Source organism: Martes martes (assembly GCF_963455335.1).
Source record: "Martes martes genome assembly, chromosome: 14".
Classification (NCBI taxonomy): Eukaryota; Metazoa; Chordata; class Mammalia; order Carnivora; family Mustelidae; genus Martes; species Martes martes.
In genome coordinates this window covers 13,959,650-13,975,470 of record NC_137902.1, presented here as the reverse complement: position 1 = coordinate 13,975,470, position 15,821 = coordinate 13,959,650, and the positions used below count along the sequence as shown (strand labels likewise).

At 43.2% G+C, this 15,821-nt stretch overlaps 1 protein-coding gene across 1 annotated transcript in view; it reads left to right on the top strand.

The window, feature by feature from the left end:
• The window catches only part of PNLIPRP3 (pancreatic lipase related protein 3), a 35,133-nt gene that overhangs the window by 16,613 nt on the left and 2,699 nt on the right, over window positions 1–15,821 (top strand). The window contains exons 5-10 of the mRNA XM_080822702.1: window positions 1,187–1,295; window positions 4,770–4,889; window positions 4,973–5,095; window positions 8,265–8,383; window positions 11,312–11,444; window positions 13,528–13,639. Coding sequence (XP_080678828.1) covers window positions 1,187–1,295; window positions 4,770–4,889; window positions 4,973–5,095; window positions 8,265–8,383; window positions 11,312–11,444; window positions 13,528–13,639 — 716 coding nt within the window. The remainder of the gene's footprint in view (window positions 1–1,186; window positions 1,296–4,769; window positions 4,890–4,972; window positions 5,096–8,264; window positions 8,384–11,311; window positions 11,445–13,527; window positions 13,640–15,821) is intronic.

Sequence of the window (15,821 nt, the reverse complement as noted above, 5' to 3'; positions counted from 1 at the left end):
TGAGCACAATGAGGAACCAGCTGGAGGGGATTCAGGGAGCCAAGTCCTCACCTCTGCCCCCACACAGCTTGTCTGCTCGTCCTGCCATCAAGGGAGACCAGGGCACAAGGAGGTACTTAGAATGGGGTCCTTGAATCCAAAGGATGAAATCTGATACAGCTCCTCTTCAGAGAAATACCTGTCCTAACCTTTTGTGAATTTCTTGTGGATCCTGGGGCCTGTGCTATGGGCTCTTCTAGGTCCAGGAAATAAATGGCAGTGACTTGTCGGAGAGGAAATGTTTGCGGAGGGGAAGCATTTGCTGTAGTACATGTTTGGTGAATTGATGGGGACAGAGGAGGGGATGCCTGAAGGGGGAGGAGGGTTGATCGGATACCAACCAGGCTGTAGAGGAAGACAGAGAGAAAGCCGAGATTTGAAAGGGTGGCCGCGGTGGAGGAAGGGGCCCCCTAATGACCAGGAGACACCTTGGATGCACATTCACATGTAATGGAGGGAGAAAATACTCTTTATAAGGCAGCACGTCATATTGTCATTACTGGCGGGAAAAAAGTGGAACATTTGATCAAATGACAAATTTATCCACGTGAAGGTGATTGCTTGATTTTCACTGTTACCATGAAGAGTACTTGAAGCTCAGATGAAACTGCAAGGGCTTGCTTCTTTGTTCCCCGTTGAGGGTGCGTGTGTGTGTGTGTGTGTGTGTGTGTGTGTGTGTGAACTCTTAGGCACACAGTCATTTTGGGACTATTCTTAAAAACTCCTCTTTGAAGACCAAACTCAGCATACACATTTGCTAGAGTGCCCTTCAGCTGGAGGAGAAAGACGCAGGTAAGGTGTGTAACAGCCCCGGTATGACCGCATTTGACCCATGATGGGAGTATGCTGGCGGGGTTGGGTCTCAGGGATGGGCTGGAAGCCATAGCTGTGGCTGCTGGGCCGTTCTTTTCCTGAGGACCACGAGGCCCCTTAGCACAGGGAGAAGAACCTGACAGAGGCCATTCCTCCAGGCCTGCCCCGTCCTTTCTCCTTCAGCCAGACAAGGAGCCAGGGGGTCACTTTGTCCTTTGACTAGTCGCCAGCCTGTGTGTGAGAGGGACAAATAAGCTTATGTCGAGCACAGGGAAGCCATTCTGCCTGGTCTTTTAAAAACATGTGTTCTGTTTTCCTTTGAAAACCCGAACAGAAAAAATTTGGATATTCTCCTTCTAAAGTTCACTTGATTGGCCACAGCGTGGGAGCACATCTGGCTGGGGAAGCTGGGTCCAGGGTCCCAGGCCTTGGAAGGATAACAGGTGAGCCTGCCCTGGGGGTGGGCCTGGAATCTGCTTCCATGTTTGTCTACACACAAAATCAGTGTCTGAAACACCGACGGGAGTAGAGGAAGCGGATGTGAGATAGGAGGGAATGGGGCTCAACTACATATGACCGCGTTTTCAAAGCAGGAGGGTGTAGATCCCCATTCGAGAACGTTCGCTGGGGATCACCTGCGGTGGCAAAGTATCGGGAGCTGACCACGCAGCAGTAGAGGAGGGCTTATGAGTTATGACACGTGCCGTGCCACTCCAGAATGAGCCAGAGCCTCACTGACGGTTCTGGAAGGACATCTGGGACATATCGGGGTCACAGCTCACAGTAGACGCTGGCTGTGTGGAACTGTGCCCACGCCGGTCCAGTTGCTAGAATGTTGACTGTTACCCCTGGACTTACTGTCAAGTCTAAGAATAAGTTGCCGACTCGGGTATGCATACACGATGAATTAGCATGATTTAGGATATACTGTGAATTAGATTTTCGAGGAAGATCATCATCTCCCTTTCCGGCACTGCGGCTTCCAAACTAATCGAGTCAGATGGAGGGAGATCAAAGTATCAGCTCCAGTATCAACAAATTGGCCTGGCCTCTCTCTCCTCTGCATCCCCAAGCAACATTCAGGCAGCAGGTGCTGGTCTCCTCGGCTGCTTTGTGCCTGTCCGCATCCTGGCCACTGTCCCGGCTCAGGCCCTCTACATCGCTCGCCTGGATTTGGCCACTCGTGACAGGTCTCCCAGCCCAGTCCCCCACAAGTGCTGCCAAGGCCTCATGTTTCCAAATACGGGCTGCCACTCACTGCCAGAACTTTCTGTCACCCAAAGCCTCTTAGCTCGTCACATAATGGTTCATGTTTCATCGTGGCTTTTCATATTTTTGTGCTATTATCCTTTGCCCTAAATGGCCACTATTCATCTTTCAAGATTCATTTCAAGTGCGCCTTCCTCTGGCAGAGTTCATTCTCTCTATTTCCCAACTCCTTTCAAATATGCCTCTATTATATCCCAAAATGCAACTTTTATGTTGCATGATTGTATATACACACATATATAATTATTCATTCATCTGTTTATTTTGAGAGACTCTGAACTACTAAGAAAGTCTCCCTCACCCCCCACCCCTCCCCAGACCCGACACATAGTATGTGTACATTTCCTCTTGGTTAAAACAATAAACTGTAGTTCTGTGTGTGTGTACATATATACACACACATACTTATGCTTTAAATTCAAACTTGAACTTTAAGTATCTTTTCCTAAAAATAGTTAAGAACTCCAGATTACAAGTACAGTGTATGGTCTCTACAGCCTCCCAGTATAGCAGACTTTTCCTGCAGAAAACTTCATCTTTCTTCCAGCTCCCCAATCCCAACACCAACGCCAACACGAGCCCATGGCCCCCTTTCTTCTTTGAGATAATAAAATTGTATTTTTATTCTGAAGTCATCGTGTAGCAAAAATCCCCCTTTGCTCTAAATTTTCAGGCCCAGGGGAATGAAGAAATGGGCAGAGTTTGTGAAGAGGGAACATCCTGGGGCCTACACAGCCTGTGGGCATTTCAGCCATAAATCAGAGGGAGGAACATTGCTATTCATGTATTTACAATCACACGGGGTCACCATAAATTTGTGAAGATTTTGTTTTTCTCAATTCTGATTTCAAAAATCAGATATTATTTAACTCCTAATTCTTCCTGCCAAGTGAATTATCCCATTGAGTAAATAGAAAATAATACATTTTTAAAGGCTCTCTGAAAATCCAAAAATTGCTATAATTTCGATGTTGGAATCTATAGTCCTTGCAAGTGGTTAGTTTTGGAACAATCATGGTCCTTGTGTAACAAAAGAACCAAAGCCTCAAGAAAGATATGAGCTTTATCATAAAACCAGTTCAAAGCAAAATTAAGTGATAGATTTTAAGACATGTAAGTTGAACTTCCTGCTGTCTTTCCCCCAAGACCTCCTAGAAGCCCCCAAATGCAGGTTCCCCGCTGCCCTGCTATTTGCCTCTTCTCTGATCAGTAGAGTCTGGTGGGCGCCTCCTATTTTTGGAGGCATCTCTGCAGAGTTCTTGACGTCATCAGAAGTTCGCAGCTGGTCGGTGATCGCACAGAAACAATCAGACAAACCTCCTACAGTTGAAGATCGAGCCTGAGCCTGTTGTGTCTTACGGGTGTGGGGCCCAAACATCTACTTCTCACTCCTGCCGTATTTCCAAGGGTCAGCTGCAGCTCCGCTCCAAGTCCTCTCCACTCTGGGACCCAGTCTCCACTTTACAGCAGAGACTTTTGCTAAAATGTAAATCTCCCCTTTTGCAAACCTGGAAGAGCTTCCCGTTGCCAACCAGATGGTGTCCCAACCCTTCTGTGTGGTTCAGACTACACCTGGTCCCTGCTTACAATGCTAGCTTTGTCTTTCACCCAGTTCGAAAATTTTGTACCCCAGCCCTCAAAAACTGGTTATAGTTTCCCAAATGTGCTTAACCGTTTCACCTGCAGGCCATGAAGAGTCTCTTTCTTACCCCTGGGGCGCTGCTGTCCCCTCTTTACCTTGGCCGAGTGTCCTGGTCCCTCAGATCTCTGCTTGTATTTCCATGTCCCGCAGAGGCATGTCCCAACTTCCCAAGACTGGTTTGTGTGTCCCTTCCCTGTGCTCGCATAAGACCTAGGCTCCCCTCGGTCTCTGGACTGAGAGCTCTGGATGGAGGTGTCATCCCCATCCAACAGAAAGCTCCTTGAGGACAAGGCCAGGCCTTATTCCTTGTACTCAGGTGCTGAACCTAGCTCCGGGCACATAGTAAGTACTTGATAATAAGTGTCAAATGTGTAAATGAGTGGCTCCGTGAATGGTCATAACATCGTCGAGACCTCTACATAGCTTACCTTTATCCCTCTTAGATACTTGAACAGGACACAGCTGGCTGAGGGTCTAGACACTTGGGCTCTTAGTCCATTTTGTCTCCAGTATATGATGACCTTGTTGAATCCCTTCACGTCACCGGATGTCAGGCTTTTCATTTGTAATATAATGAAGTGGAAATAATGAGCCATGGCTAAAAACTAAGCTGAAGTGTGTTGCTTTGTAGATTCATGTTTACAGAGTGAAGAGCTCTTATCTTTTATTTTTATCTGTATTTTTGCATACAGATGTTGCTTTTGAGGTCATCTGCGATCCATAACCTTAGTTATGTAAGTTATGTAGTTATGTAGATGGTAATCCCTGTACAGACCCTAGCATTTGATTCTTCTGACTGGAAGAATTGTCTGGACACAGCCTTACTTGTGCATGGGAATCTGACATTGTATAGAGACCTGCATGTATGTACTCAATTTATGTATCAGTACTTTGTCTTGGGTGGTATTTGACCTATGTAAATCTATCCCTCCAAAATAACAACACTATGAATGTACTCTTGGAGAGAAAGTGTGTTGGTCTAATGGCCTTCCGTGCTTGTCCCCAGGGTTGGACCCAGCCGGGCCATATTTCCACAATACTCCAAATGAAGTTAGGCTGGACCCCTCGGACGCCAACTTTGTCGATGTCATTCATACAAATGCAGTTCGCTTGCTCTTTGAATTTGGTGAGTTTTCAATACAAACAGAAACTACACTGGAGCATGGAAAAGAATCTTAGAAGCATTTATCCTGCTTGTATCTATCTCAGGTGCTGGAACTATTAATGCTTGTGGTCACCTTGACTTTTACCCAAATGGAGGGAAGCACATGCCAGGATGTGAAGACTTAATTACACCTTTATTTACCTTTGACTTCAACGTTTACAAGGAAGGTAAATACTTCTTAAAATATGAAGCTAGCTAGTATACATTCACTCAGCTCCCTCCTTGGACAGGATCCACACCCTTTTGCACATAATATGATATGAAAATATACTTTAGCCCAAAACACAGTTGCATGTATGAAGTTGCTACTAGCTGTGAGGTCCACAAGGTCAGGGTCCGTGTCTCAGTTCTCTTTGTATCCCCAGGGCCTATCAGAATGTCTAGCATATTGTAGTCACTCAGTGAAAACAGGAGAATATGTTTATTCATCCAGCAGGATGTACTAGATGTCCCCTATGTGCCAGGCATGATTCTAGGAACAGCAGATGTAGGAAGGAATTCAAAAGACAAAAACCCCTCCGTGATGGAGCTAATATTCTAATATGCTAGAAAAACAGTAATAGAGTAAGGAGACAAAATAAAGCATAGAATTAAATATGAGGTGTTGGTGATAGTGGGGGTCAAGTGGGGAAAGGAGCTTTTTGATAGGGTGGCCAGAGACGACCTAAAGGACTTAGCCATGAGGATACCTGGGAGAAAGGCAATCCAAGCCAGTGGGTGGGAGGCAGCCAGTGTAAAGGGCCTGGGGCAGGAGCCTGCCTGGGAAGTTCATGGCAGTGAGGAGCCTACTGTGTTTGGAGGGAATTGAAAGATGAGAGTAGTGGACATGAAGTTAGAGAAGGGACAGAGGGAGAGAATACTGGGCTTTTGGACCATTGCAAAGATTTCAGCTTTTACCCAAGTGAATTGGGAAACATGGAAGGATTTGGAGCAGAAGAGAGACAGGATTTGACTTACTTTTTAACAGTATCACTATGGATCACACATTAATCACAAATTAAACAAACAGTATTTAACCCTTTATAGTAGTTTCCGATAAGAATAGTATCCATAGAGTGTCTGGTAATAAGGCACCAAAAGCTATTATTTGGGAATTTCATTATTCTCTGGACCTACATATCATCATCATGTAAATAATGAAATGTATCATACATAATATATAAAATACGTAATATAATGTATGATGATATGATAATAAATGATGACTAAATACCTCACCATCGTATTCCACATGGTCAGACTATCTCGATGATCTAATTTTTTTTTTTTTCCGATGATCTAATTATTTGATCTTCCAATTGGCTGCTGTAGTGGAAAGATACACAGATCATGACATTGAGAGTAGCCGGAGTGTCCTCCTCTCTAGAGACAAATTGCAAAGTTTTAATATCTGTTCTGAAGAGTAAATGTGATTAGAAGTGTGTATTTGCAATGCCTTCGGGAGAAAAGAAACAAAAACTGGTGAATTACAGACACTCAAAGTGAGAAAGCCAATTCCAGCAAGAAAAGATAAGCAAAATTCATTCAAATAAGGCCCATTATAAAACTTATTTCTCTTCTTATTTTCCATATTATGACTTGCAATCCCTTCTATTGGGATCAAATATAGATCATAATATTTCTTTATCTAACTGAGAACTTTTGAAATTCTGTAAAGAATTAATTCAAATAAAACACATTTATTACAAGTTTCCATTTTAAGATGTTATAAAGTTTCCTGCAACTTTATTTAAAGTATGTGTATCATTCATGGTATGATTTAGATGAGTTTGAAGACATTAAGATATTCGATTTTACATTACATTTATTACTAAGAAATCACTTACTTTTAAAATTTATATTTCCCAAATGCTAATGAACTGTCTTGTCTACATCACAATTAATTGTGAATATAAATCTGAATATAAGAGACCTGATGTAAGAGACGTCCTAGTTTAAAAAAAAAAAAAAAGATGATGCCCATTATTGATCTCTGCTTTCTGAAGTTACCCTGTCTCAGCTAACTATTGCATGACAAACCAGAATGGCTTAAAAGAACAATGGTTTTGTTGCCCATTTTTCTGAGGGTCAAGATTCAGACAGAGTTAGGCAGAGACTTTGATTTGCGATGAGTCATGTGATTGCATCCGGTTAGGGGCTGCCCTGGGCTAAGCTAGGTGGGAAGGTTCAACATGGTCTTCCATGTCTGGGGTCTTGGTACTGGTTCTTCTCTGTAAGTGGTCTGTTCGTCTTCAGGGCCGTTCTTCCCGGCCAGTTAACCAAGATTTCTTAACAGAAAAGCTGGGTTCTAAGAAAGCAAGAGTAGATACTAGAACTTTTTGAAGACTGAGGACCTGAATTTGTATGGGGTCAATTCCTCCATGTTTTGCTGTCAAAGCAAGTCGGGGGACTAGCTTACAGTCCAGGGTGGGGTGGAGACAGTGGGGGGAAAAAAGATAAGCTCCTTGCTCTTGAAGGGAGGAGTGGTAATCTGTTGTTCCAAAGAGGTGAGGACCTAAAAAATAGTGACTCACTTGAAGTATAACGATCTACCACATATACTATAACAAAATCTAGTTTCTCAAAGGTCAACCAAGTTGTCCAGGTCATTGGAAGAATAGTCCACAGCAGATGCTAGAGATGTTGCTGTAAGATAGAGAGCATAAATGACTAGAATGCGAAGTTCAGAACGCACAAATGTATTTAGATCTATCTTATTTATTATTGCAATAATCCGAACTATTAGTGGCCATAATGTCATGCCTGACAATGACAAAATTAAGTTGTCTTTAGCATTCATTATAACACCTCTCGCTTGTCACGTCTTGAAGTTCAGTTGAAGGTGTGCACTGGTTCATATTGCTGGCTGTTTTGTGACTGAGTAAGAGGGAGTTCAGCCTTCCTGCAGAAACAGGGAGGCAGAGAAGGAATTGATCTAACGTGGGGATGCTGTATGCACAAGGATACTGAAAGCTCTGGGTGCTTTAAAGCCCTAAGTGGAAGATTCGGAAAGTATTGAAGATAACGGAACACAGAGTCATTTGCATTTGCATTTGTTTATTTACCCTGCTTGAATGTCCCTTGAGGGTCACACAAAGAATTCTTTGATACAAAGAAAATGGTATGTGCTATTGAGATAAAGGTTGTGCTGTATCCAGCCTACATACAAGGTCTGGCTGTCTGGACCTCCCAAGTCAAGAATATGGTTTTTGTTTTTGTTTTTTTTAAATTTATTTATTTTTAAAATTTCTTTTCTTTTTATGTTTTTTAAAGTTACTTTTCTAAGAAATGGTTCATACTATTAGTTATCAGTTAATCCATTTATTGCTATCCATTAATTGGAAATTGTCTTCGCAGAAGTGGCTTCGTTCTTTGAGTGCAACCATGCCCGCAGTCATCGCTTCTACATCGAAAGTGTTCTCAATCCTGATGCATTTATTGCTTATCCTTGTAGATCCTACAGCTCTTTTAAAGCGGTAAGTTAAGTATTTTGCAGTGGAGTTTAATTAGCAAGTCATTTTTTGAACCAGGATCAGCCAACGAAAAATTAGTGCTCTGAGTATGTAGCAAACAATGCATCTGCCATTTGGGGAAGTAATAGATTTCTTTCTCTGTGCAGAGTACCGAACAGTAGGGTTGCTGAAGGGCTTAAATAACTAAACCAACTATTTGTATTCTGGTTGTTTCAGCTCTTTTGAAGATTATATCCAATTTTGCATTGGGGGCCATTTGTTATGCAGTAATTAGATGCTACTGTGTAACAGGCTTAAGTCCAGGGCAAACATTTTTCTGTGTATATATTTTAAATGTCATCTTCAAAGATGCCCCGAGAAGGCTGAACCAATCAATAGCTACAACCAAACATATTACTATTTACTTGGAACGTGAAAATTATTTTATTAAAATTTAATTATTTATACAGAGCCGAACTAAGGCACAGATATCTCACAGGAGCTCCACACAGATCAATAAGGGACAAAATACCAAATCTGATTTTGCTTGAGTCATAAAGCGCACGGTGCCAGATCTGAACTAAATGTATTTTTCATTTGGTTATCACTATGAAAAGGAGAAAGAAAATCTATTTTGTAGTGGGAAGTGGAGAGATTTTCCTTCTTATGCGTCAGAGACCTAATTCCCTGTTTGATCAGGGTAGAAAATGTGGGGTTTCCAGCTGGAGTTTATTGTAAGTAATAGCACTTTGAGACTAAGTGCAGTTGGGATAGTAATAAGCCATTTCTGTCCTTTTAACCAGAGCAAGGTGACTGGATACCCTGCGGCCACCTTCCTCATCTCCGGAGCCAACTGCTCTTACCCATGGCACGCCCTGGTGAACTGCCATGCCCAGGAAGCTTCCAGCCAAACCCTGGCATTTCCCCAGTAACCTTCTGCTCTGCCTCCTCTTTCTTCTGGCCCCAGACGCTGCTCTGAGTAGCTAAAGGGATCTTGGCACTTGTTATACTGAAGGCAGGTAGAAGAAGCCCTCAGAGTCACAGGATGGTCAGATAGAATGGGCTACAATCTGCAAGATGGGAGAAGCTTAGACTCCTGTGCTGCATGGATGCTAATTGTGGCTATAAACCGGAGAACACTGAGTCAATTTCCTTGACATGTTTTATTGTGCTTCTACCCAAACAGTCGTAAAAAAGGAAGTGAAATGAAATAAATAGAACAGAACAGAATGAAATAGAAGAAAATGAAATGAAATAAAATAATAAAAAAATAAAATAAAGTAAAATAAATAAAATAAAATAAAATAAGGAGGAGTTCAAGTACCAGTCTGTCTGGTTCACACCCTTGCTCCCTCACTTACTAGACATACCTCATTGGACAAATTCTTCAACTGTTCTGCACTTTGGTTTCCTCATCTGTTAGATAAGGAGGCTGAAAGCACTGTAATAATAAAGAGGCTTGTGAGTACTAATTAGTTAAACACATACAACGTGCTTAAAAAGTACCTGGCACATGGTAAGCACCTAATAAATATGAGCCCTTTTATTATTGTGATAAGTTTTCTTTATTAAAAATAGAGTTTTACATGGGATGCTTTACTATAATCCTAGCCTAAATGTCCATGATTTATATATCCAAAAGTTCAAGACCTAAAATAACAAATATTAAAACACTGCTACCCAAATTTTTTTAAGTTAACGTTTTGTTAGTTTTTTTTTTTTTTAAGATTTTATTTATTTATTTGAGAGAGAGCGAGCATGAGAAGTGGGAGGGTCAGAGGAAGAAGCAGACTCTGTGCCGATGCGGGACTCGATCCTGGGACTCCAGGATCATGACCTGAGCCGAAGGCAGTCGCTTAACCAACTGAGCCACCCAGGCATCCCCATTTTGTTAGTTTTGCTTTAGATCTTAAAATGCACAGACAAAATTTCATTCCTTTCATTCCCTTCACGCCCTCCCCTGAAGCAGGGTTTGAGGTGAATCCCATATGTATGAGATTAATAGCATCACACTGTATCTTTCTGGATTTGCTTTTTTGTTGTTGTTAAATTTTAGAATTGAGATCTACATTGATGTATATATGGATCTAGTGTATTTATTTTCTAGGAATCAGTCACAATCTATTTCTTCATTCCCCTACCAATAGGCATTTTGGTTGCTTCCAGGGTTTGTTATTAAAAGCAGTTCTGCAGTAAACACTTCTGTGTGTCTGCTAGTGTGGTTGTATGGGAGCTTCCTTATGGTGTGTAATACAAGTGAAATTGTCAAAGCATATGTGCATTTCCGTGTTGTTTAAAAGATTTTATTTATCTATTTGAGAGAGAGAGAGAGAGAGTGCAAGCAGGGGAAGGAGCAGAGGGAGAAGGACAAGCAGAGCCCCACAAGGGGCTTGATCCCCCCCCTGCCGCCCCAGATCATGACCCGAGCTGAAATCAGGAGGCAGACACTTAACTGACAGAGCCACCCAGGTGCCCCACGTTTCTGTCTCTATTAGCCATGCCCAAATTGCTTTCTGCAACGTCTGTCCATTTACGTTCTCATCAGGACCAAGCGAGAATTCCACATGTCTTCACCACTACTTGGTGTTGCACATTGTTTTAATTTCTGCAGTTCTGCTGAGTAGGAAATTGTATGTTGTTTCATTAGCACATTGCTGACAACTAGCAAGATTGAGCAGCTTTTTACATCGTTATCCTCTTCTGGGGATTATCTATTCATAACATTTACTCATTTTTCTAATAGGCCATTTTTTACCCCCTCGGTTGTTTTTGTTTTATTTTGTTTTGTTTTTGGAAGACAGGGTAGCCTATTGGGCAACCTAGTCATTTTTAAATGCATATGCTTTATTTAAATTTCAAAGATTTATTATAGTTTAATAATGTATATAGAGTTTATTGAAGGTCGACATTTCTAATTACATTTCTAACCTACCTCTTTTTTTCTGTCTCCAGGGGGATTGCTTCCATTGTCCCCAAGAAGGTTGCCCAACAATGGGTCATTTTGCTGATAGATTTCACCTCAAAAATATGCAGCCTAATAGATCATATTATTTTTTAAACACTGGGTCTCTTTCCCCATTTGCCCGTAAGTATCATAGCTCAGTTTTTTTATTGTAATGCTTTAAGGTACTTATCGTTAAAAATTCAACAGTCTTTATTGAGTGTCTACTAAATCACTGGGCGCCGGGCCAGAAGCTGAGGCTGCAGTGAGGAAGCCAAACAGTGAGTACAGACTAGTGGGGAGTTTTAATCCTGGGTAATAAACGTTCTGATGAGACGTGCAAAGGAGGGATGTCCATAAACCAAATCAACAGAGCTTTCTGAGGGAAGGTGATTTCTAAGCGGATTCCTGAAAGAGGAGTCAGAGGGGGAAGGAAAGGGGAGCATTCCAAGCAGAAGGAACAGCATGGGTCAGTGTCTGGAGGTGAAAGAGAGTGAGAGGAAGAAGAAACCCCTACCGGGACCATGGCCACCCCAAGGAGAGTAATACAAGATGAGGCAGGAGACGTAAATTAAGTCAAATAATGAAACATGTGCCATGCAGGGAGTTTGGACTTTATCTATAGCTCCTGGAAGGCCACCAAAGGGTGTTAAGATTATCGGACTGGTTTCTTAAAAAGTCACTCTAGTTGCTGCATGGGTTAGAGGGAGACAAGATGGAGGCAGAATGACCTGTTAGGACAAGGGTTGCCTCACCACCATGGAAGGTGATGGATGGTAACTAACTTCGTGTGCCAATCATTTCACAATATATCATTAAGTGTGTATCACGGTCACAGTGTACATATCCGCAATGTTTATATCTCAATAAAGCTGGACAGAAAGGTAGGAGACGGGGAGAGAGTATGGAGATGGTTGGGAGGTAGAAACCCAATGAACCTGTGAATGGATGTGAGGGATACAGAAAGTCAAGAAGTCAAGGATGATTCTGGCTCGCTGGATTTTCTATTCGCTGAACTTGATGGCACATGAAGAGAAACTGACTTAAAGGAGTTAATGGGCCCGGTTTCTAACTCACCAGGTTTTGCGATGCCTTGGGATGGGGGGGGGGGTGTGTGCCCACAAGGCAGTTAGAGATACGGGCAACTGATGTGATCTACAGAGACTTGAGAGGTACACCTGTGTGTAGCCGCCATCAGAGCTGTGGAGGCGGATGATGGAATTACCCAAGAAACGTGTGTCAGATGAGAAGAAAGAGAGCAGAGAAAGAGAACCTGTGAGAGAGACCGAGAAAGGTCTCAGGCTCTTTGAGAGAGAGAGGGTGAACCGATGTGGAGAGCAGTAAAAGGAGCCAGAGAAAGAAAGACAGTGAGGAAGGGAGGATGGATCCACAGCACGAAATATGCTAAAAGGTCGGATGGGACGGTCCCGAGGGCTCATGGGTTAAAGCGCCGATGCCATCCCTGGGAGCCTGGGGAGGGGGGTTTCCAGGTGGAGGTGGCAGGGGCTGGGCTGAGGAGGGAAGAACTCTGGCAACGATTAACTCAGGAATTGAAAAGTCTCTCTGGAGGCTTTTCCCCTTTTAGACCTTTTTCAAACAATTTTAGGAAGAATTGCATTTTTTGCAATGTGTTCTTAAACATACAATTTCAGAATTCACAATGAACGATGTGCTTCATTCCAGGTTTTGTAAAAGTGACCCTTGGCCACTTTCAAGGGATTCGTCCCGTGGGCAGGCTTTGTGCTGCCCCAGACCTGGGCTAACGGAACATTCCGAGTGCAGAGCCCGCAGGACGGGAAGAGACAACTCACTTCACCTCCCAAGACCCTCTCGCTCGCTAGGTTCTCTAGATTTATTCTGGATGAGTTGTCAAACCATGGCCAGTCAAACCCGGCTCTGCAGAGTGCACATGCTGCAGAATACAAGGGTAGCAGAGAAAAGAAAGCTCACGCTTCCATTTTTAAAAGTCATAAAAATGCCCGGAAGATAAAAGGATTTTCTTTAAAGAATATCATGATACTATTTACTTTCATAAAATGAAAACATGTACATGTATATGTATTTTTAAATGTAGTTTTTCACCAAAGTCACTCAAGCTATATAAAGTTGTGCTTTTCCGTGAACAAGAACAGCCACGTTCAAGGCTGAAAGTTGCGCTCACATCCGAGTGCCCAGGACGTCATGCTTTTCGCGTGTTTTCACTTTTTTTTTTTTTTTTAATTTCCAGGTTGGAGGCACAAATTGTCTGTCAAACTTGATGGAAACAACGTCACTCAAGGGACCCTGTTTCTCCGTGTAGGTGGGACAACGGGGAGCGAGGAGGAGTTTGTGATGACCAGGTGGGCGAGGGCCAAGGGCGAGGAAAAGCAGCAGGTGGCACGGCGCTGGGCACTCGCTCAGACTGGCTCAGTCAGCCCCTCACTCTTTTCCGACGGCGGAATGGGAATGCCACGGGCTGTCATGACACATTTGACTTTTCTTTTCACTTCTGGCTTTCCAGATATAAAAATAGAAATCATAGGTGCTCCTTTCTCTGCACTTCCACCTACAAACAGAAGAGGTTGGAAAACAATAGTGTAAAATTATAGATCTCGATAAGAGAGGAACTGGGCAACAAACGGGAGTTATTATCCAGTCCATTAACGTTATGCAAATCAGAGCATATGTTTTGATTGTCTAGATTCAAATTACTTATGGAATAAGACATTTGTAGAAATGGCCAGATTCCTAATAAGCTGTCTGAGTAGCACCCACAGATACAGGACAAGTGTTGAAATAGTCAAAGGTGGGAATAATTCAGCAGAGACATTCACTGTGTACCTTTGGCTAAAGTCCCCTTTTATCTTGAGTTTCCTTTCATCTTTTCTTTGGTCAGCCTTAGCATGTTTGTATTAGAGATTTCACTTAACGTTGTTTAATTCTGCAATCTGTTTCAGAATTAAGGTTATGCACACTAATTAGATGCTACCTTTTTGCAAACCAATGAATGGATTGGATTTTTGCCTCTTTACTTTCCATTATCTTCAAAGAATGGGCAGAGAGGCACGAAAAACAAGAGATTTCTGTGGTTATTTTGTCAGTAAGGATGCGGTAGATTAATCATTCTGGCCCTTTGTGCACATCTTCTTGCCTCAGCAGCCCTGCCTGCAACTATGGGTTCAGTCGGGGATCCTCTGGCCCCTGGTGAACGCACAGGCTCCAGCCCACCTTTCCATCCCCGTCTCCCGCTGTCTGGTGTCTGGTTCGTTGGTCTTCAACTCAATCAGGTTACCCTGACTGCAGTACCTCGCGTTGACTAGATCCCACCTTTTCCTCTCTTCCTGACTTCACTCATGTTGTTCCTCTGCTCTAGATACCCTTCCCTATCCTATCTCATTTTCCATGTTCTTCAGGTCTCCATGAAGCTAGTTCTCTGGGAGCCATTCAGTACAATCGATTGTGTGTCTGCGGCACTGAGGCCCACAGGCCCACAGCAAGGCTGGGTCGTTTGAGCCCTGCACAAAGGCCTCTGACCTGGAGCGGTGGGGGGGACCAGATCAGCAGTTCCCATCCACCTAAAAATTTGCAAGAATATTTTGGGGCGCCTGGGTGGCTCCATCGGTTGAGCGTCTGACTCTTGGTTTCGGTTGAGCTCATGATCTCAGGGTCACGAGACGGAGCCCCACGTGGGGTTCTGTGCTCAGCGGGAGTCTGCTTGACATTCTTTCCCTCTGCCCCTCGTGCCCATGAGTACTCTCTCTCTCTCAAATAAATAAAATCTTTTTTTAAAATTGTAAGACTATTTTGACATCTCTGCATTTCTTTTGCAAATATCTAAAGAAGGAGTTCGTTATCAGGTTGCATCGTCATCCAGTCTTCTCTTAAGAATAGTTCAAGATTTCTAGGTCACAGTAGATGTCCCACCTTGCAGTGAAGTCGTAGACACCCATACACATGCGCTCTATTCCTATTTTACAGTCAAACATCAAGAGTCTGGCCCCTCCCTGTGGCTTATATGTTAGTCATGTGGGCTCCTAATGGCACTGCTAGGAAGGTCCGCACAGTAGGTCCACTGAGCAAAGTCAGTTCAAAGAGCAACAGGGAGATTATCCCTAAGAAGCTGGAAGGAAAGTTGCCTTCTGATAATTAAAGCAATTAATTCTCTCTCTTTTTTTAAAGATTTTATTTATTTACTTGACAGAGAGAGAGAGATCATAAGTAGGCAGAGAGGCAGGCAGAGAGAGAGGAGGAAGCAGGCTCCCCGCTGAGCAGAGAGCCCGATGCAGGGCTCGATCCCGGGACCCTGAGATCATGACCCGAGCTGAAGGCAGAGGCTTAACCCACTGAACCACCCAGGCGCCCCAGCAATTAATTCTATATAGAATAGAGTAAGACAGGCCCTAGGAACAGCAACAGTCATTCATTCACTCAACAAATATTTAAATGCCCACTGTGTGCCAGGAATTGTTCTGATTGCTGAGAATACAGCCACGGGTCCTGTCCTTGTGGGGCTTATCTTCAGGGAGAGGAGCTAGACAATAC